At 53.5% G+C, this 22912-nt stretch overlaps 1 protein-coding gene across 1 annotated transcript in view; it reads left to right on the forward strand.

The window, feature by feature from the left end:
* Nucleotides 1-22912, forward strand: part of GALNT2 (polypeptide N-acetylgalactosaminyltransferase 2) — an 87375-nt gene that overhangs the window by 48029 nt on the left and 16434 nt on the right. Inside the window, exons 3-10 of the mRNA XM_044239301.1 lie at nt 3670-3768; nt 4033-4100; nt 4341-4406; nt 7527-7648; nt 10118-10205; nt 13607-13694; nt 14884-14987; nt 19209-19335. Coding sequence (XP_044095236.1) covers nt 3670-3768; nt 4033-4100; nt 4341-4406; nt 7527-7648; nt 10118-10205; nt 13607-13694; nt 14884-14987; nt 19209-19335 — 762 coding nt within the window. The remainder of the gene's footprint in view (nt 1-3669; nt 3769-4032; nt 4101-4340; nt 4407-7526; nt 7649-10117; nt 10206-13606; nt 13695-14883; nt 14988-19208; nt 19336-22912) is intronic.

Consider the following 22912-nt stretch of genomic DNA (forward strand, 5'->3'; position numbering starts at 1 on the left):
CTAACATAGAGTCATGCTTAATTACTAAATTAATTACTAAATTAATTGCTATTCAGCCAACTTGCTCAGTATTTTCCTTACAAAATCTGAGTTGGACAGACATATCAGGGAGATGGAGCATGTTAGCCCAGCGTTTCTTCTCTCCTGTCCCCCTTGGTTTGGCCACCATCCCCGTCTCACTAAGTGCGGTCTTGCTCTGTACCATATAGACGTCCTGGAACTCTCTCTCGCTTATTGAAGCCTCCTCCTCTGCCCCCTTCCCTTCCATCCGCTGAGCTTTTCCTGCAGCCCTAGGAACCCTTCTTCCCCTGAGTGACCATGCTGTCCTCCCCCAGATCGCCACGTGCGTTAGTCTGTCTCACGCCTGCCACACTGGCCTCAACAGCAAGTTCGCAGGGAAGACTCCATGCTGACCGCCACATGCCGATGGCCGGCACCAATGGTGCACAACCACCACATGTGCATTACACCCCTGAGTTAGAATTACAGTGGCCTTCTTTTTCATACATTTTTATTTAATTTTTCCAACAACCGTGCAAGATTATGAGAGCCATATTTGCAGATGACACAGTCGGTAACCAAGGCTACCACAGACCCTTTGCGGAAATACCGGACCAGCCGGGATGGTGGGGAGCAGTGGCATACTGGGGGGCAGGAGAGCAGAAAACACGCATGATTCAACTCCTGCATGCCCAAACAGAGCCCCTAGCTTCCCCGTGCATTGGGGTGTACATTTGAAGCAATGCCCGGGGTTCTTTGATCTACTTTGTGTTCAACCCCAGATATAACCCCACGTCAGAACGATCTGCCCCGGAGACAAATTCATTCTTCAGAAGGGCTCAGGAGCACGTGGGCATGGAGATCTTTAAAGTCTGCATTTTACCGGCTCGGAAGTCACCCGAATGACCACTCTAGTTCCAGACCCGTGGTCACTCTGGCGACCTTGCGTCCCCAGCACATGACCCAGGGCCCCGTCGTGCATCCCCGGGTACCCACGGCTTCCAGCTCCCGTCGGCGGCAAACCTGTCCCACCACGGGCTTGCAGGGAGCTGCAGTCCATCTCCCACTCCCCGGGAGAGCTCCAGCGTGAACGTCCCCGGCAGCCGAGTCCTCCGAGGAGCTGCTATATGGGGCCTTGTTTCACTCGCTCTGCAGTCGTGAAGATGGCTTGGCACGGCTGGGAGTCTTTAAAGGCAAGATTTATTCCATTTCTTTTTAAAGAAATTCTGTGCTCCCCCTCCTCCTTCTCTTGGCTCCGCGTGAGGAGTTGGGATCTGAATCCATAGGCGTCCGTGCGCACATACTCTCGCAGCCGTGGGGTGTAAGATACTTCTCCGTCGCTGCTCGTTATCCCTTTTGCCTTAAAGAACGGGATGCCTCCTGGCTGCCAAGTCCTGGCGGAACTTGGAGCCTTATGAATATGCAGGGGAGCTTTCATCAAACGATGTGGAAGCAGCAGCCCTTTGTGTTCTGGAAAAAACGTTCCCAGGGCCCCCCTGAGACTTCCCAGCGCTCGCAGAGCACGAGGCTTCCCGTGGAGAAGAGGAAGCCGAGAGGGTAGGGCATGATTGGATCGACGAAGTGGACGACGCCTCGAGGAGCAAAGGTGCTTCCCTCGTTTAGTCCCCCCATGCCCCGGCGGCCTGTGCTCCCGGAGCCGGGGTGCACCTGGCCTGCCCCGCTCAGCGCTGCACACGGGACTACGTGGCCCCTCCCCGCAGAGGGCATCACTCTTCTCATGCATGACAGATTGCGTTGGGGGAAGGACTGCCGTCAGGAATGTGTTCACAGCTGAACCTTGCACACCCTCCCTTAATCCAACAATTGGCTAATTCTGAAAATGGAAAGAAAAGGAGTGACAGCAAAACTAGCCTATCTGTCTCCTTGTCATTAAAGACGCGGCTGCCAGGAGCCATAATGAGGTACCATATCAATTCCAGAATGCGTTTTTGTCCCCCGGACGGCAGTGACGGGTAGATGATGCGGTTTTCTCATGATTAATGACAGTCGGGCTATCCAGATAATCAGAATAAACAAAAGAGGTCCATCTTGTGATTCTGACCTAATTGCTTCTTAATTGCCTGGCTTTTCTTGCTTCTTTTGAGAATGTGCTCCTCTGAAGTCATTTTCCCAGTCAGGAGGGAAAACGAGTGTCTCATCTTCCTCTCAGACGTCCTCGTTTGTGTGGAACTGCTGGCCATTGTCCGTGAGCCGCTCGCGCGGCCACTGTAGTCCCTAACTGCGTAAATGCTTTTAGCCGTGGCTGAGCTCCAAAGGTGACTTTTTAAAGAAATCTTTGCGCTTTTCCCACCGATTTGCCATTCAAGATAGATGCCTTTAATTCTGGAAGCGGATCCCTCACAGCGGTGGTAAGCTGCGTTAAGGGCTAACAGGTAAAACAGGGTTTTCAAAGAGTCTTGGCGCCATGGAAGGCTTCCAGCGGCCTCGGTGCTGGTGGCAGCGAGCATCCCCGCGTGAGGGCAGGAGTCCATGGCTGGACCTCCCTGTGGGCGCCACAGACAGCTCCCGCCCTGCTGCAGGCTCACAGCAAAAATCTCTCACTCTTCCCACCCTGACTACAAAAACACGGAGAATGGTTTTCCTTGGGGCAAAGATGCTTGACGGTCTCCCTAGCCTTTTTTCCAAGCAGGTGCCACCATTTTTTCCAATGGTGCCACCATTTTGGAAACTCTCCAAATGCACTGAAACCCCAAGTTGATGGCTGCCCAGTGGTCCTGACAGGCGGTGAGCCTGCCTCAGAGTTACCGCTCCGTGTCCAGCACCATCCCCTCCCCGCCGGCATGTTCTCCAGGTCCACGCAGCCCGCCTCAGAGGGTCCCCTAGGAAGGTCTCTGCTGAGGTGGAGCCCCCTTTCTGGGTCATTCTGCCTCTGGTGTGGGATACTCTAGCGTCTTCAGCCTCCAGCTGGCAGAGTCCTGTTTTTCAAAAGAGCCATTCCGTGTCCTCACAGTCTTGTGTCTGTTTGTGGAAAACAGACTGGACAGGTGCCTTTCGTTGTTCTGCCCGTAGTTTCTCCCCAGCTGCCCCGGATCCGCTTTGCAGTCCTGGGTTTCCTTCGGCTCCTTAAATGAAGGGTGAGAGCGGGCAGGCTCAGGAGCCCCCGCGCCCTCACCCTGCCCCAGCCTGGCAGGGTGACAGACGTGTGTCCCTGCTGCCTTGGTAGAGGCGTGGGAGGAGAGCGGTCAGCGGGGCAGAGGCAGGTTCTACACACAGCTTTGCCAAGAACCCCAGAAGCCCCGCATGGTGCTGAAGAAACAAGAAAAGAACATCGACCCGCAGTTGGTTCCAGCCCTCAGAAATACCCACTGTGGATTGTGAAAAGCACATCTCTGAGGTGTATCTGTATGTGAGAATAAGTGGGACTTCACTGTTTTAAAACACGCTTCTTTTTTTTTTTTCAGCGTTAGAAAGATGTTCTCAATATGTTACTTTCCGCCGAAATCATCTTTTAAAATGTAACTCCGGTTGTGTTTTCCTGTTTCCTTATGTCCCTTGTCACTTCCTCTCAGAACAGGCCGGTCCCTCCTACGGATCACCAGCTCGTCCAAATATGTCCGCCTTGGCCGGTCAGGCTGCCTGTGCTCCCCAGAACCTTCCCAAGGCCGGGCCGGGTTCTTGTTCAGGGAATGATCTTTGCTCTTCCCTCAGGTGTCAGCGGAAGCAGTGGCGTGTGGACCTGCCGGCCACCAGTGTGGTGATCACCTTCCACAATGAAGCCAGGTCGGCCTTGCTGAGGACCGTGGTCAGGTGAGGGCCGGAGAGCCCCCCCGCCCCCACCATTGCCGCCTGCTGCACTGTATGGGAGGTGTTCCCCAGGAGGGGTGCTGGACACGGCCCCACGGCCCCAGCTGTCTGGGGTTGGGGGATGGGGGGAGACAGGCAGGTCACCTGACCACAGCACAAGCAGTGGCTGGTGGCTTCTCCAGCCAAGGTCTGGGACCAGCATGTGAGAATTCCCCACCCCAAATGATACTCGTTTTAGACCTCCAGTCTTTATCTTTGTTTCCTCAGTGTGCTTAAGAAAAGCCCACCCCACCTCATAAAAGAGATCATCTTGGTAGATGACTACAGCAATGACCGTAAGTATCGCGTCGGCTTCCTCCCCCATGCCCGGCCAGACTCCCGAACGCCAGCTTCCCTTAGCGTGGCTGCTAGTGATGCATTTCCCGAGACAGCCAGAGATCAGGGCCCGCAAAAGAAGGGGTGCCTCTTTGATGCCCCAGGAGATTCTCTGCTCACAGATGACCGAGATTCACGATACTTGAGTGCAAAGCCCTTGTAAATGGGGTACCACATGTTCCGCTTATCTCTTTCCCTAGCTGAAGATGGGGCCCTCTTGGGGAAAATTGAGAAGGTACGGGTTCTCAGAAATGATCGGCGAGAAGGTAAGACTCTTTTCTTAATTCCGTACCAAGACTGTTGAATTCTGACTTTTCCCGAACCCGGCAACGACTTAAAGAAATATTTCAGCTCAAAGAACAATTAACTTTCCAGTCTTTTTGTCTGTCTCGCTCAACCAGCGCCTCTTGGGAGCCTCTCCCGGCAAAGCCTAGGGAGGATGTTCAAAGCTTAATTGAAATTGTTTGTATACTAGGGCAGGAGTTCAAATTACATTTTTATTTATGTATTTGGAAAATTGGCTCCTCTCTTCCTTTTACCATCGAGGAAGGCTTATCAGTCCCTGGAGTAGTAGAGTTTAGAAGAAAAACAAAGATTTAGCAATGAGAAGTTTAATGACTCCATGCTCTAGGCATCTGGTAAAATAAGGGGTTCGAGTTTGACAGCCCGCTGGAGGTGCGGCATCCCAAGAAGGAAGCTAGCGCTGCAATTACATGCTTATTGGATTTTGCAAATACCAGCTTCAAAACCTACTGTCAGTCTTATCTGCCGGAGTTGGGCTCATCAGTCGACTTTATTGGCAGTTACAAGAGAGACTCCAAAGGGGAAGTATTACTTTGAAGTGTCTGGAAAGGAGACTAAAATCGCAGGGTAATGACCATCCCATGCATCCATGCTGTCAGAGGGCACGGCGGCTGGATTCTAGACTCCACCGTAGTCCGGACACAGATGCTTTAAAACAGACCATTTTCATTATTTGAGAAGGACTCTGTTGATTCTGCAGCGGTGGTGCTTGCGATCCCTGATCAATATGCACTATTTCTGCTGGTCCCCTGGACAGTCCAGTAGTCAGTACGTCTTAGCCCGTATTTCATCCGCGTTAAAGCGACTGAGCCTGTTAGGACCACACCATCAGCACCATATTTTAACCAACGAAGGTCATCAGTCCAGATGTTCAGGATACATAAACAAGGGGACCAGCTTGCTCCGAAGCCAGCTCCATTTGCTGGACTCCCCATCCGTCTCCCAAGCTTAGAATAAGCCCAAACCTTGAGATCAGACTGAAAGTCTTGCCTTACGTTTGCTTCCACACAAACCGCGTCATAACTTGTTGAATTTAAGCCCGAAGTGTTTGCTAGCACAGGGGGGAAGAAAAGAAGAAGAGGTGGAAAAGAGAGAAACTATTTTTCATGTCGGCATTTTATCCCTGACCGATCACTGGCTGGCCTCGTCAGGGAGTGCCGTTAGCCTCCGAAATGGGTCCTTCTCCATGCTTTAACTCAGCATCTTCATTTGGGTGAGAGCCCGCATTGACACTGTTTCGGAACAGGGCGAGGAGGGGCCACCGGGGGAAGCAGAGGGTGGAACACTGTTTGAAACAAATGAGTGTGCGACGGGTGAGCGAGAACATGCACACACACTAATGTCTACATGTGCTTGGCTGCTGGTGTGTGCGTGCGTGTGTATCCCATATATTTGAACATACAGACGGGTGCCTACGGTACTACTGCTGGATGAGAGAGAAAATCAGTCACTAAAATACTATGGCAGCAAAGGAACTCAGTGCCGAGGGTTGTAGTGATTCTTCATCTCGCTGTTTATTAGAATCAGCTGAGGAACTTCAGAGATGACCTTGGCGCGGGACTCCTGTGCCAAAGTCTGCGTCCCTGGGGTAGTCACCAGCTGAACCCTCCAATGGTTCCCTTTCACCCACTGCTTGGGGTCTCCCCTGTGCCTGAGGATCTGGCGGTCAGCTGAGGATTTGTGGGGAGGTGCTCCACCAGCCCGGGGGCTGCCCTCCTTTCCGGGATCTCCTCCTTCCGTTTCCGGCCACCCTGGAGACCCCAGACTCTGTCCTCTGACACCACAACCCAAAAAGGTGGTGTTGGGGTGGGTCATGGAGTAACCTTGCGGGAAACGCCACCGGCACGGGCCCTCCACTCCACGTGATTCTCTCCGTCTAAGGGTTGAGCCCCATCCAGTCTGACTGCTTCTGCCTGTTCCCTGGCCCTTTCCAATACGAGAAGCCTCGTCTCTTTTCCCTCCCATGGCACGCATTTCTGTAAGAACCACGGAAAACCCATTTTGACTACAGTGTACGAAGCAACTGAAAACACTGGCCCTCCCCCAGGGGATACCAGAAACCCTCTTTAGACTGTTTCTTCCTATGCGTACCTACCCCCAGTGAGGTTGAAGTTCTCCATCAGGCACCATAAGAGACGAACGACAATAATGGTAAAATAGGACAGTCACAGCAGTATACTACAGAAAAGTTAGGTGAATGTGGTCCCTCTCCAAATACCTGACCCTACAGCACTCACCCTTCTCATGCTGACGGGATGATAAAATGCCCATGTGATGAGGCGAAGTGACGTGTGTGACAGAGACACAGTGACCTAGCGTCAGGCTATAGCTTGACACTTGGCCTTCTGAGGAGACATCAGAAGGAGGGTCATCTGCTTCCAGACTACAGCTGACCATGGATAACTGACACCGTGTTATCCACGCAGAGCCATAGGCAAGGCAGGGGCCATCTGGGGCCTGGCATCTACGGCAAAAGCCACTGATGACGACCGCCCTACCCGGTGACGCAGACAGCACTTGCGCTAAGACTTCGCATTATCGGAAAAAACCTGCATTAGGCACAGTCACAAGTATATAAGTGGTCTTAATTTGATGGATATGGAACCAATTTTGTGTAAAAGCCAGTCACCGGGGGTTCGTTCCAGGTGCTGTTGGGCTGCGCGAGGTCGTAGGAAGACCAAGATCCTTGCCGCTCTGCTCTCACTGCGTTACCGCCCCCGACATCGGCCCCTTCAGCCCCTGGAAGTGTCTGAGTAACACCTTCCGTGGCCCAGTTAATTATAAAACCCTGTGGCTGTGTCACGGGAAAGTAGTTGTCAAAGTCCCACACCCGAGTAGCTCGATGGAGGACAGCTCATGGCGGAAAGGCCTGTCTCAGAGGGCAGGCGTTCTGAGGGGGTCGTGCTCCCGGGCGCCCAGTTCACTTCGGAGGAGGAAGTGCCGGCAGTTCTGTCCCGGCATGGATCCTCCCGCCCCGGTTCGCGGGGGCCTGCAGAGCCGCGTGGGGTGTCCACACCGGGGCTGGAGGACGTCCTGGCCTTTTTCTCAGATACCCTGACGCGCTTTTGAAATCCCTTCCGCAGGCCTGATGCGCTCACGGGTCCGGGGGGCCGACGCGGCCCAGGCCAAGGTGCTGACGTTCCTGGACAGCCACTGCGAGTGCAACGAGCACTGGCTGGAGCCCCTCCTGGAGAGGGTGGCCGAGGTGAGGCGCGGGGCTCGCGCTGCGGTCTGCCTTGATGCCAGAGAGGGGAAAAGTCCGCACTTGGGCATCTGTTCAGGGAGCGTTTTACTCAACCGTGGGAATCTGTGGCTGGGGAGGAAAGCACCTGGCAGGCGGGGGGCAAGGATCAGCAGAGGCTGGTGAGAGCCTGACTCGTTTGATGCCTCTCCTTTCCCTTCGGAGGACCTTCCTCCCCTGCCTGCTGCTTTGTAGCCAACCCTCGGAGCGCAGACCAGCGCCGGGCCTCCAGCAAGTGCAAGCTGGGCGTTGGCTGCCTGAGCGCTGGGGGCCAGGGTATGCGTCTCCTGCCTGCTGCTCGCTGAGAAACCCAGCCGGCGGGCTTGCAGTGGGACGGGGGCCCGCGACCACCCCGTTGACCCTTTGAGGCTGTCAGGGTGACCCGTGGCTCACTCTGTGAACCTCTGTCTCTAGAAACATCGCCAGTGGTATTCCTTTTGGCCCATTGCCGTGTTTCTTGCCTTTTACTTCTTCTGTTGCCTTTCTTTCCTCCCGACTGAGAAAGTGTTTCTTGCGAAAGTGATGAAGCAAACTTAATGAAAGTACTAGAGAAATAGGAGATGCACAAGTCATGCCTTTTGCAAGTCAAGCGTGATGAGGACGTAGCAGACAGATAGTAAGTCATGAGATACTAACTAACCACCAGCTACTAATAATTACGATGCGGCAGTAGTGTGGCTCTGTACACTCATAGTGACAGTACAGTATTCAGACCTCTTTACTAACCACACGTTAGATACGTTACCTATTACCTGGGATCCGGCTCTTACCCCCATTTGACACAAGAGGGACTGGGGGTCCAGGGAACTTGAATTACACATCCAAAATTCTTACAGGAGGCAGAGCCAAGAAGGCAAAGCCGGTCCTAGCCCATCCCTCACTGAGCCCTCTGGCACGTCACACCCACCCAGCTGAAGGAGGAACCCCCTGGAAACTTCACCCTCCTGTAGCCCCCCACCCAACCTCTTCCAGGTCGGTCTTCACAGCACCAGGCTGTTCCCTGGGTGGCAGAGGACACAGGGTAACCACAGCCAAGATGCTAGAGTGTGCGGAGACCCCAGACCTCCACGGTGGGGACCACCGCAAGCCTTTCCAGTACCCTCTCCCCAAGTAAGGATGGAAGGAGTGGAAAATTACAAAGCTCACTAAGTCCCGTCCTATCAGAAGAAGTCAAAACAAAAGAAATGGACGTAAAAGCCGAGCACAGTGTGTTCTTCGACTCCCATCCCTAGGCACAGGCAGAGCTGAGCGAGAAAGATCAGACTGTCCGTGCCCAGGGCCCGCACGGGGGTTTCTACCCCGTAAACTTGCACCTGGGGCTGCTGAAACTTACACTCTTCTTCCACCTTCCCCTGACGTGTTCTGTTGCTAGCTCTGCGGATTCTGTTACTCGTTGTTTCTCGCAGTCTTTCTTATAGTGAACACGGGTTCTGTAAGCGGCTGGAGGAAAGCATTTACTCTTTTGTTAACAAGCCACGTGGGGCAGGGCCTCTCACCAGCGTCAAGCATCTGATTATCTTTTTTTTTTTTTTTAAGATTTTATTTATTTATTTCACAAACAGAGATCACAAGTAGGCAGAGAGGCAGGCTGGGTGGAGGGAAGCAGGTTCCCTGCTGAGCAGAGAGCCCAGTGCGGGGCTCGATCCCAGGATCCGGGGATCATGACCTGAGCCGAAGGCAGAGGCTTAACCCACTGAGCCACCCAGGAGCCCCAAGCATCTGATTTTAAACAGGGCAGGAAAGTTGAAAGACCGTATGTTCCCAGACCACCAGAGTAATGACTGGCAGAAAGAAATGCCTCCATCTAAGGGGGTATATGTTTTGTCAGATGGACTCACAGGTGAGATGTGCTTCGAATCTGGGAATTCTTGAGTTTCCTTGGGTTACCTTTGGCCATAGCCACATCCATGCACTCCCCACCACATGCACACAGACGGGTTCCCAGCATCGTTGCATGGCTCCCTCCGCTGAGAGTCCTTTCCCAGCACTGACCGCAGCTCACAGAATAGGATGCTTAAGGACAGCTGAGCTTAGATTCTGTCAGAAGGAGAGTAGCCCCGTGCTTGGAAGTTTGGGTGCTTGGGGAAGCAGAAGAGAATGCGGGGGACACACGGGGGCAGTCCTGGCCATCAGCCCGGGCAGCAAACACCGGAGGTGTCCCATGGCCACGGCTGTCTGCTAGCAGGGAGCGAGTCTCTCTGCCTGCTCCCTGTTGACGTCGCTTGGCCCAGAACAGACCCCGTCTGTGATGGCAGAGGGTGGGGCACGGGGGGTGGGAAGCCCCAGCGCCCCCGCCGGCCGGGAGTGGCAGGTGGCGGGAGGGTGGCAGGTGTCCCTGATGCTGCCGGACACCGATGCCTGCCCCTGGCGGGGCGGGATGCTTTGTTCAGTTTGTGATACTGACTCCCCCTCTGTTGTTGATTTGTTTTTCAGGACAGGACGCGGGTAGTGTCCCCTATCATCGATGTCATTAATATGGACAACTTCCAGTACGTGGGGGCATCCGCTGACTTGAAAGGCGGTAGGTGCCACTCCCGGTCCAGCCTGCCTTGCCCTGGCTGTCCGCGCGACGGCCAGTGACTGCTCCCGCTCCGTGTCACAAGTATAGTGACGCTGCGTGCTCACCTCTGGCGCCCGTGCCGCGAGCATAGACGGTCTCTGTGCCCCACAAGTAGCCTTCCACAAAGAGAGGAAAATGGCCTTCTTTCCCTTAAAGAACTTCCTGCACTTCCTGTTCTCCCCTTATCTCTTTGACCTTCTGTGGCTGTGATGACATGTGGGGCTTAGTACACAGTTTGGGTGTCATTTTTAATCAGAGAAGATGAAGTTTTCCCAAGTCAGGGGCTGGGCCAAGGCGTCGCCCGAGCTGACAGGCGGTCTGTGCTGAGCGTCACAGAGCTCGGGCTTTGCAGAGGGGAAGGGCTGGGCTCGCCTTCGCCTCCTCTCTGACCCCGGCGCCCCTGACAGCCTGCGTCTCCCTAGGGGCCGGGTCATCACCGGCTCCCACCGACCACCCCACCCACTCGTCACCCCTGCACCCGGCTAGCTGTGTACGCCGCCTCCCCACCCTGCCGACCTCCCACATCCTGCTTCGAGGGGCCGCACCGGCTTCCTATCGGTCCCCACAGCCTCCAGATGTGCTCCTTTACACCCCCCAACCCGGGCCCCGTGAGTCCCTTGTCTCACACACTCCGCCTTCTCAAAAACCATCAGAGGCCCCAAAGAACGTGTGCTCACATGGGCAGTACGTGTCAGCACTTGCTGTATTAGGGAGTAAAGCCAAGAAATTGTTAAAACACAAGATGCTGCAAGTGCCATGTCCTCTTGTCCACCAGAGAACTGACACCACACGTTCTGCAGCTTCTGGAAAACCCCATCATGCGCTTTTGAAGGCAGGGCGTGAACAAGGCATGCGAGGTCTTAGTGTAAATATCAAAGTAGCTTTGGTGGGACGGACCCGCGAAGGGACCAGCCTGGAGAAGCCCTGAGCTCATGCTGCACTTCGTGGTGCTGAGAGGGGCGCGGGGACCACACCGGCCCCCTCGACGGAACTGGTCCCGTGGTGTCTGGCTCTTACGAGTTGTCCTTGTGTCCCTGGGGCTGGGAGGCTGGCAGGGCCCAGTGGTGAAGGCTCTGTGCTCTGAAACCCCACTGGTGGGCAGCCACACCTCTCAGAACACGGCTAAGAGCCAAGAGGGTGGCAAAGACGGCTCAGGACAGCTGAAAGAGGTATCAAAGCCTTCGCCTTCTGTTGGTGTAATCTGTTCACTATTGATTCCTTATACCTGAGACCCGTGGTTTCTTTCCTAGCTGTCCAGCACCCTGGTTTCTTTATGTGAAACAAGGGGCTGGTTCTCCCACCTCTAACACTTTGAACTGATTAGAGAAGGGCGGACGGACGGTAGTCACACAGACACACAGACACAAGATCCACTGATAGTCTAGCATCAAAAATAGAAGACCATAAGACTATAAAACTGGGCATGACCTCAGAAAACAGAGTGCTGAGACAGTCAGGGAGACCCGGGGTTTTGACCCCACCTGCCATGTCACCGAGGGCTGGCCAGGTCACTTCCGGGCTTCAGCATGCCCATCCGAGCCGTGGAGGGGTAGGAGCGCCGGCCACAGAGGGTAGTGGAGGGATGAGAGTGGCCAGCGTGAGGTCAGCGACGTGCGTGAGCAGCTCCCCCATCCCGAGGCAGCAGAACAGGATGGTCATGGTTGGGGGACACTCCTTACATCAGGACCCATAACATTCAGAAAAGATTCTTGCAAATGGTGAGAAGCTTTGGGGCTTTAAAGAGGACTGATCCCTAGTTATCAAGAAAGCAGTGTTCAGAATGTTTTCTTCCCTGAGGATTTAGAAGAGCTGAGATTTGACGGCTCTCTTTTCCCATAGCAGCTGCTTATTTGAGAGCTGGTGCTGGGACATAGATGCCCTGGGGTGGTGGCGGGGAGGGGTAGGAGGGGGGCAGTGCAGTCCTCCTGCTGGGTCAGAAAAAGAGGAGGTACAAATTTACACTAGGAGCATTTTCTCAAATCTCTTTAGGAAGAAGAATCAAGGATGATGTTTTTAGCAGATCCTCAAAACCTAATAAAGTTTGTCTCTTTGGACCAAATTAATAAAAGAACAGTGATCATTCAAAAAATGCAGATAACACTATGTCAACAGGCCTACTGAGGCCTTTGCATTGTCTGTTCATACACAGGCAGGACACTTGTTGTTTCCCTGGTTGAAGCGGGCCTTCTGCCTCAGGGAGAGCCGAGCTCTTCAGGAAAAGCCTGTGTGGGGCCTGCCTCAGTTTCCCCTCTGTGCTGCTGTCCCTGCCACCTGGGCCCCCAACGGCTCGCTGCCTCTTTGCTAGCCTGCTGCACTTGGCAGTGACAGCCGGGAGACCTTTTTTAGTCCCATGCCCTTGGTTGGGCCATAAAGGATCCTGTGTGGGCCCCGGAGACCTTCCAGCCCACACCTCCCAGCCTGCCCTGTTCCGGCTGCAGACGCGGGGGCTGGCAGGGCAGAGGAACGTCGACCTTGGAGCAAACTGAAGTCCAGACTTAGGCACTGCTCAAGTCCTGCCGACCAGCAGAAAGCCTGGCAGCACAGAGCTCAAGGTCCAACGGCCCTGGAGTAGTTAAGTTTGGCCGTCAGACCTTTGGAAATGCAGAGCCATCTGTTACCAAGAGTGGTCTCCTCGTGCGTCCCGAGAGCATCAGCAAGTGGGGTGCACTGGCTTGATGCGGGGTGCCTTCTGCATAAGGACATACCCGACAGCTTGGGCCAGGGGCCCACGGATGTCAGGAACCACGTCCAGGTACTTGGCCTAGGCTCTGCTGCCCCGAGGTGCCTGTGGATTCAAAGGGTGAATGAGGACAGCTGCCGTCTTAGAAATCACAGCCTGCTTCCCACTTTGCCACTTCCTTTGGCTCGTTTTCACCTAAAAGGGTCCCCTCTGCCACCTCGCCCCCCTATGGTTTAGTGGCAGTCAAGGGTCCTGAGGGGGCTGAGTTGGCTGCCCAGGGAACCTGTGCTCTCGTCCCTTCCCTGGGTACTTTCACCCGGGGCAAGGTGGGAGGTGTGGCAGCAGACTTGACTCTGTCCTGCCCATTTGCTCCCTCCTCAGCAGCTCTCTGTTCCCTGTCAGAGAGATTCTCAGGCATTTTACTGTAGGAAAGGCTGACCCACATTTTCCGTTGGGGGTGAGCTTTTTGGGGAAGGAGTTGGTGTGCGCCCCCCCCCCGCTGGACACCCCCCCACACACACTGCTACTTTAGCGGTGGTGCTTTTACTTCATTGTTTTGCTACGTGTGGTTTTCAGTGAGTCCAGTCCGAGTATCAAATACGTCTGAGCCGTGAGGGACAGAGCTGCCAGGAGCGCACTCCGTTCTCGCCGGCACCCTAACGTTTTGTTTCTTCTCCGGCAGGTTTTGACTGGAACTTGGTCTTCAAATGGGATTACATGACCCCAGAGCAGAGGAGATCCCGGCAGGGGAACCCTGTCGCCCCCATAAAGTAAGTGCCAGGCATCCCTCGGGGTGCCCCTCCCAGGTAGGCCCTGACTCTGGCCCCGGGTTTCCTAGAGACGGGGTTTGGCTCTTCATCTTCCTGCCCGCCGGCGACACCGTTTCCCGTCCTGGCTTTGGGAAGAGTTTCTGCCCCTGGGTCATAGACTAAAGTACCATGAGTTTTCCTCAGATGGAGCCCATAGAGGAACTATACGAGGCAGAGCTACGAGTTCTGGGCATTCTCTCATGTTTGCACGGTAGAGTGGTTTCCAGCAGGACGGGCTCTTCAAGTTGAACTCGGGCACCAGGGAAAAGGGCAGGGCCGGGAGAGCATGTTTCCCCCCTGCTGCCCTAACTGGTCCACTGCCTCCCTGGGCTACCTCTGCTCGCCTGCTGGCCCATCAAGGAGAGCGCTTAGAGCCATTAACAGCCGGCTTTCAGGTCCTCAGGCCATGCCCTGCTGAGGAATTCAGCCTGGGAGTCAGGAGTCAACCCTCTGTGGCTGGGCGTGAATGTGGGGTGTCTTTTCAGGCTAGGTACACAGTTCAGTGGCAGCAGTGCCACAGACTTCTGCCACTGACTTTCAACATCGACTCCAGCACTAACTTCTGGCAGTGGCCACCCACACTGGCCACCGGCACCAACACCACAGTGTGCTCTAGACCGCCAGCACTCGACACTGAGTTCCCAGGGCATCTAGGGGGATGGAAGTGGGGGCTCAGTTCACTCCCTCCCAGGCTGAGGAGACACAAAGGGGGTGGGTCCCAGCTGGCAGGAGGAACGGGCTCCAGGAGGACGAGGAGGATGGCTGACGTCGAGCATTTCCCAAGTATACTGAGAGCTTATGTGCATTGTTTTTGGTAATCCTCTAAGGAAACTGAGGCACAGAAAAGCCAAGTACCTGCTTACGGCCGTTTGTCAGGGAGTGCCCCCAGCTCCAACAGTCACTCTCCTAGAGGGGACACTGTCCAGCCCCTTGCACTGTGGGAGTGTCCGAACAGGGCAGGGGGTAGGCATTAGAAGTCAGCAGTGGAAAAGCAGAGTGAGGGCGTCCTGCGCTCTGAACAGGGAGCCATGACTGCGCTGTGGTTTTTAAAGTTATCTCATAGAACTGACCTTGGCATTAAAATGCAAGAGCTCTAACCTTGACCTCTGGGCTGTCCCCCTCTTCCCTTCCACCCTCTCTGCCTTTCCAGAACCCCTATGATTGCCGGCGGGCTCTTCGTAATGGACAAGCTCTACTTCGAGGAGCTCGGGAAGTACGACATGATGATGGACGTGTGGGGAGGAGAGAACCTGGGTACGTGAGAGCCTGGGTCTGCGCTTTCCGGTTCTGAGGAAACCAGGGCCTTTTCCTGCCCACCAAGGGCATCGAAATGAGAAGTGGAAGCTTTGAAGAGGCTGTTAGGCCAGAGCTGGCAGTGTGCAGGGAGCCAGTTGGGAAAAGAACCACAGAACTGTAAAGGCCTTCACTGTTCCCTGCTCGGTGTCAACCCCCAAACAAGTATAAATAGCATCCCTTCCACTGTGGTGTCTGGGGCTGGGCGTTAAATCCGTCACCCTCAACTAGAGCACAGGATGCTAGAAGACGGGCACTGTCCTTGAAGGGAAAGGCAGACTCGTTAATGTCCTCTGGATCTGAGGGTTCGGACGCGAGCTTCCAAACACGGGGAAGCATTACCGGCCATGGACTCCATGTTCAGCCACGTGGGGTGGGAAGCCAGCCCGGGCCGGCCTCGTGGGGTAGACGGCACAGTGACGCTGGGAGTCCCGTGGTGCCGAGAGGCCGTGGCATTTAAGCCCTTCTTGACTGTTTTGTGAGTGATTCTAAATTGGTTGATTTTTTTTGTTTTCATTTTTAATAACCCATGCCAGTCAGCTTTAGGGACGATGAAATTTTGTAGACTTCGGTCTGCATTACTAGCCATGTCATATTTATCGCGGTAAGATAAAAAGACTCTTCTTATTTTGTTCTATTGTTTGTTTAGGGTTTTCTGCCGGGGTTCTGAGCAGAGTCTCGCCAGCCACTGATGCTGTTGAATTAATCACCCTGGCCCTGGGTGGGCGTGCCCTGGGAGAGAGCGGGCAAGGACAAGCAGGGAATCATGATATCACTGTCATTTTTAGTATTTCTATCTGTATCAGAAACGGGTTTTTTGTTTGTTTGTTTAAAAGAAAAATCTAGACTAGCCTCTTATTTTTCTCTGTTTTATGATGTTAAAGTTGGTGATAACATCTCCGCTGTGGAAAATTTGTCTGCCATGGTTTGATATTGAAACCTTCTCTAGGCTCAGTAAGCACCCTGGGACAAAGGACCATGTGCCCAACTCCTTTTATTTAACGACACGTTGACAGGCAGGGAAGACTTGTATTAAAGTCATTTGAGCACGAAAGGCTTCAGAAGAATTATTAACCTTCTGAGGAGAATTCTGAGTCACCCTTGCTCCGCACACATCTCCCCATACCCCGTGGGGGCCCGGCCAGCCAGGACCCCCCAGTAGGACAGCACGTCACTTGGGTGACCATCTCCTGAAGCCGCTGTGTGGTTTTCCAAAATGTGTGCTCTTAGCCGAAAGCATGGATTCGGCACATGAGGTGACGGCCAGCTTTGTGTCACAGGGTGATTAGTGTTGATTGAAGCATCAAAGGGGACATCTTAATCTTAATCATCTTAAATGACCTGGTTTGTTTGGTGGTGGTGGTGGTCGTGGTTTGGTTTTCTATTCATGCAGCTGTTCTATAAGAGAGGCTCCCCAGAAGGACTTGAGGGGACTGGGGTCAGGGTGGGGTGGGGTGGGGCGGGGCAGGAGGGGCTGAAGCACCCCTTCCTGGGCCCCGTCTGGTACCTTCCCTCCCCTTGCCTGGCTCGATAAAGCCGCTCCGCTCCCCACTGTCTTCAGAGGTCAGCAGGCGCATGGGTTTCAGCAACAGGAGTCCCCATCTGAGTCTTTCTTTCTGAAACTGCTTCGACTCCGTTCTCTGAGCGCTGGGTGCACACTGGCAGTGTCCAGCCTGTGTGGCCTGCGTGAGCGTGAGTCAGGAGAGATGGAATGCAGGGGTGCGGGAGTGACATCCAAAACCTTCTCCTCCAAGCACACCCTCTGCCCCGCCAAAAGGAAGCACAGCAGCTTCCGCTTTTCCAGCTGGTCAGACAGCCTCTGTAAGCAGTTAAAAAGACAAAGAATCGGATCTCGAGCCCCTGGGAGATGCAGGGCTCAGGCTCCTTGGGCATGTTTGTCCTCTGTGCGTGTCCCCACAGCTTTGGGATAGAAGCTGCTTTCGGCTTCTGGTACACCCGCTCATCTGATGCTTTCTTGGTTTTTTCTTTTTTTCTTTCTTTCTTTCTTTTTTTTTTTTTTTTTTTTTTTTTTGATTAGAGGATGGCTGACACACAGTATTACAGTTTCATCAGTGTCAGGTGCACAGCATAGAGATTTCTGACAACCCCATATCCTTCCTTTCATGAAGGACTAGGGTCTTGCCTAAGATCCCAGAGCTGGTCGCTAGCAAAGGCCAAGATGCCTAATTCAGAATCTACCACTTCTCTTGAGGAGCCATTCCCTACGTTGTAGCGACCCCAAATTCAAGTGAAATCAGAGCTGAACGTAGTCATCATGCGTGGTCTTCAAAATCCCCCGCCCAGATCCCTGAGTGGACCCCGCTCCTTTCAGGGCTTCCCCCTACAGCAGCCACGGGACCTTCCTCCCCCCAACCCCAATTTTGAATGTTCCGGTTAGACAAACATACGTTTAATTTCATGTCCTGAAATACAGAGAACTTCTTATTCAAAGTGTTATTGGACACGAAGAAAGAAAATCAGAAGCCCTTCATTGCAGAGGCTGGGGTGGCCATGCCCCTGCGTTTCTCAAGGCTGCGAGGGGATTGGTTCCAAAAGGCCCGGAACGGCGGCCTGGGTCACTTGTTTCCAGCCACTGGGGTGTTTCCTCGACGTCAGCTGTGCAGTCTGGGCACCTGCTGCCACAGACGAGGCCTGGCCTAGAGGATTTCCCAAGCACCTCACTCGGGGTCTACTGTAGTCCCCCGACCCCTGACCCCTCCATACTTGGAGCAGTGACTACTGGTTCTGTGGATTCCATCTGGCCTCCTCACTGTGTTCTTGATGTCGAGGAAGCGCCTGTTCATAACAACCACGACGTTGGCTACGGCCCCCAGATGGCTAGCGATTACATCAGGTGCCTGGTCAGCGGATGCCGGGCTGTTCCAGATGCCAGCGCGTGCCGAGCTTTGTCGGAGGACAGATGCTCAGGGCGGTGAGTGTGTTGGTGTTGGCCTGAGCATCGCCAGCCCTGGGCATCTCCGTACTCCTGCAGGTGGCTTCTGTGTCCTGGCAGGCGAACCACTGGTGACTGGCTGGGGAACTCCGTGGCCAGCTTTGAGGGATCTGTGACTAACTCAAGCGTCTTTGGTCACTGCTGTAGTCCAGGAGGCACCTATGAACTCCGCGGGTGACTGGAAGCCTGCTAATAATGCACAGTTATGGATAAGCATAAATTGTGAAGCTTAAGGGAAGCATTTTTTTCTCCCGGGTAGAGAAAGCCCAGGTGTACGGTAGCGCTCAGTGCATGGAAAGGAAGTTGAGAGGAAGATGGTGTGTACGGTGGCCACTGCAGTTACGATCAAAGCTTTACCGTGTGGCCATTTCGTGCCTTTTGATGTTTACACACCTTCAGCGATGGCTTTTCTAACAGTGTATACGAAGCAAGTGCCAATGTCATACTCCGTGGTCCCAAACCAGCTAGTGAAGGATTCAGTGCAAACGTTTTATTGTTCAATACTGCGATGCTATATGGACATGTGTGGTCTTATGGCCAGGGTCCTTTATAATCAGAATAGACCAAAGATACACATTTTTCTTAGGGTGACTCATCTGAATCTGAAAAACCGTTTCCACGTGCTCACTCTCTTTTGAACTTGGAATAGAATCATTTAGTGGAAACAAGGGATTTGGTAACATTGATCTCATTGACTTCCATAATTCAGATCTGTCCTAAAATCTACGATTGCGTCTGCCCCAGCGTAGGTAATTTGTATATTTCTCTCCTTTTTGTCTACATCATTTCACATTTCTGTCAAATAACACCATTGTAGAGACCCCCTCCTGGTGAACCGAGTGTGAGTGTTCATTCGCTCTTTTTTGTCTCTCCAACTCTGTTGAGTTGTACGTTAAAGTTGTACGTTTAAGGTCCCCGACTTGATGACCTGACAGACATGTACTTTGTGAGATGCTCCCTAGAGCCAAGCTGATTCCCAGATCCACTGCACCTACTTTACGGAGTATGACACGGAGCCAGGAGCCCGGGGTGTGTCGGATGTCTGCACCATAGAAAGTTCCAGAGTGTGTTCTGGAGGGAATCAGCTCCCTTATTCCCATCTCCTTCAGCCGTTGAGGGCACAAGTGCCCTTCGATGGGACGGTGGCAGGTGGGCGGGCGTCAGTGCCCCACCTGGGGCGACAGCAGCCCAGGGCTCTGTCAGTCACCCTGTCTCATTCCTCCTCTCAGAGATCTCGTTCCGTGTGTGGCAGTGCGGTGGCAGCCTGGAGATCGTCCCCTGCAGTCGCGTGGGACACGTGTTCCGGAAGCAGCACCCCTACACTTTCCCGGGTGGCAGCGGCACGGTCTTCGCCCGGTAAGTGTCGTGACCAGGCCATCGGTGACCACGACCCAGACACTTAGCCTTGGGCTGCACAGAGACAGGTGTCCTCCACCGGGATACCACATGCCATGGACCAGGGTCACCGGTACACACAGCAACGTGCCTGTCTCCTGAGGGCAGTGTGCTGAGAAGTCGCGCCCTAGGACGGTCTCAGAGAGACACAGCCACAGTGACGGAGGGCGGACGGGGCTGGGCTGGGGCGTGACTGCAGAGGGACTGTCGGGGCTGCGGGTGCTGGGCCGCGTCCCGCTGGGTGGTCACTGCACCTATCTGTACACGTGTGGGAAAGCGCACACAGCGGTGCACCCCCAAGAGCGTACGAGGAAACACGATCGTGGAGAAGACGAGCTTATTTTTTTTTGTATGTATTGCCGTCCAAGGAATAAGTGTGAACAGCGTGTAGGTTAAGCCGTACTGAACTCAAGCCAGAAAATCTACACAGCATGTAGATCAGATTTACGGTAGATTCTAGGTACGTCTCGGCAAGCACGAAGCTGCCAAACCAAGAGCTTTCTGAAGAAAACAGGCGAATTACCAGTCGTGGGCCCACGGCTTTTTCTAGGGAATTCTCTTCATGCTAAAGATAGAACAGCATATAAACCAGCCCGCCTGGCCTCCGGAGGGGGGAGTAGTCAGCCCGGGGTATGAGTAGCTGAATAAGATGATTGTAACCTCTGATAAATGCCATGAACCAGGCAAGATGTCCTGTGGCTGAGCATGAGAGGGACGGGGACAGGTTTGCAGGGGGGCCCACAGCCAGGGGAGGAGGTGGCGCTCAGTTCAGCCCCTGCAGGACGAGCAGCTCCCTCGGTGCTGAGGTCAACATGACTTCAGAGCGGGAGGACAGCGGGACTAGAGCCGAGAGAAGGAGGACAAAGTAGACAAGCTGCCGTGTGGGTCGTGGGAAACCGGATGTTATTCTGAGGCCAGGGGAAGCTGCTGGAGGCGCCTGACCTTTGAGCAGGTACCTGAGTTCTCTGTTTTAAGCTTTAACGAGCGAGGTGACACCAGGAGGAAATGCTGGTGTGAGTGTCCCTCCCCTCCCCTGCTCTTCTAAGAGCTGTTGCTGTGGCCCAGGCCAAGGAGAGGTGGGAGTAAAGGGGGAGCCAGGTCCCAGCCACCTTCCAGCAGGCAGCATTGACCGTGGCCTGGCCGTGGCTGGAGACCAAGAGCCAGGAATTAAGAGCGAGTCCATGACCTTCGGTCCTAGGACTTTGCTGACCTGCTGCTCCCACAAACTAGGAGCACTTGAGAGAGGGTGGAAGTGAGTTGGGGAGAACAACTAGCTTCTCTGTTGTGTCGTATTTTAAAACTTGGATTCCAAGTACAGATCGCACAGTACACACGTATCACACAGCAGGTAGTTTCAGAGTAGAGTTCTGAGTTGTGATAAACTTTAATGATGTCAAACAGCAAGTTACTTCTGACCAAATGGTCTTCTTTCAAATTCTGTCCTTTCTCAAATGTGGTCTGCTTCGTTACTGTTCCTTATTAGAAACAAAAGTATGTTCTTATCCAGTGAGCTCTACAAAATCAAACTATGATTAGTTTTTTTTTCCCCAAGGACAATGCAAGATTCCCCCAAAACCTCCTGTGTAGACATATCAAATACCCAAATCCCATTGGTCGCTACTAGCCCATGGCGGGCTTTTAGAAAAGAATGTGTTAACACACAGAGAATGTTGCTTTATACGCTTCTTTTTTAAAAAGCACTCTTCCTTAGATAGGAAATGTCCTCACTGTGTTTTGTGGCCCAGGAGCCTGTCCATACACTAAAGGCCTGGAGAGAAGACAGACCCAACCTTTCTGTATTTGGGGCAGCAGAGATCTGCTGGCCTTCCATGAGGCTCCACGGCCCTCTGCCTCCAAGGACTCTGCTAAAAGATAAGGAAGTAGAATCATATTATTTTTGAAGTCCCCCTCCAGTTCCAAATTCTCTCTGATGTCCTCTGTTCTGTGGCATTTTGGTTTAAGTATTTTGCCATTTAAAAATTGGGCTTCAGAAATAGCTAATATTCATATAGTATGTTGTGCGCGTCTAGCTGTTCTGAGTACCGGGCAGATATTAGCTCACATCATTCTCATAAAACCTTGTGAACTAAGTGCCATAAAGGAAACCGAGGCACAGGGAGGTGTGTCCAAGGAGTCCCGCAGACCAAGTTCACACAGGCAGAAAGTGCCAGAGCCGTGTGGTCACGTGGGCAGTCGAGCTCCAGATTCCAAGTCATCCCACATGTCGAACTCTCTAATCCAGACCTGCAGGGGCCGCTAGTGCCAGGGTGGCTGGAACTTGTCCGTTAGGTACAGATTGAAATGGGCACCAGAACAGGGTGTGGAGGCTGATCTCGTTTGTGTGGGTTAGTCAGTGAGTAAGTGATGAATGAATGAATGGAGCAGGTAGCCCCATGGGGTCTTACAGGCACTGTTTTACCACGCCAGCTCTGCATGTGGTCACCCACACTCAGCGGGGTAAGGTGATATGACGCACCTGCAGATTCTTACTTCAGTCCCCGGTGATGGTGGCCACATCCCGTAAGACTGGATGAGAGTGATCCCGCTGGTGTGTTTCTCACTGCATTTCCAGTTGGCATCCCACAAGCCCCTTAAGAGACTGGAGGGCGCTGTGTGTGAGCTTAAACACATGTGCTCATTAGAGCCCCCGGGGCGAGGGAAGGTCCCCGTCAGAACGGTAGCACAGTGGTGCAGTTGAGCCTTAGACAGACGTTTGGTTTTAGGGTTAGAGTTAATGGCGACACTCTATTAATATGATTGGTATTAAACAGAGGAAACCAGTGTTTCGAGTTAGTTTCTTACCGAACTTTCTTCAGCTACCACCACCAAGCCGTAGAGCTGGCCCATGTGAGCCACACCTTCTCTCTGCTGCCCGCTTCCTGGTGGAGCTGCTTTGCGCTGAGTATGGGGGTGGGCGGAGGGAAGTGCAAGTGAGGGGAACCAGGACACATCAAAGCGGACCCTTCTGGGTGCCCCTGTTGCCACACACCAAGAGGACTGTTGGGCATCTCATAGGTACCGAAGAAACGTTTGAATGAATGAACCGAACCCAGCATCGAGCAGGGCACGGCGCTAAGTCATTGAGGCTACGTACAGGTCTTTCTCTAGTAACTGGACAGAAAGATGGTGCTTCGTATTTAGGAATTAAGAAATGGCTTAATTACTTAATGACTTAGGAGATTAAGAACCACTATACAAACAGAATTTGCAAAAGCCATTGAAGCCGTCAGGGCTAAAAGGGACCTCAGAGATGCGTGGGTGCAGTCCTTTCGTCTTACCTACAAGCGGTCCAGGTCCCAGAGCACTGAAGTCACACCGCGGGTTAGGGATGGGGCGTGAGGTGAGGCATGGGCCACTCCGTAAGCCCCCAGAATCCCGGTAAGAGTATTTGATTGGCTCGGCTAAGAAATAACACGTATGCCCCAGCATCCCAGACACATCGAATCTTTAAACACACACGGCTGTACGTGTGTATTTCTTACAGAGCAAGAGTGGAAAAGGTCTCCCATCTCATTACCAAAGGGAGCCATCTTATCAT

This window comes from Neovison vison, chromosome 2, assembly GCF_020171115.1.
Source record: "Neovison vison isolate M4711 chromosome 2, ASM_NN_V1, whole genome shotgun sequence".
Taxonomy (NCBI): Eukaryota; Metazoa; Chordata; class Mammalia; order Carnivora; family Mustelidae; genus Neogale; species Neogale vison.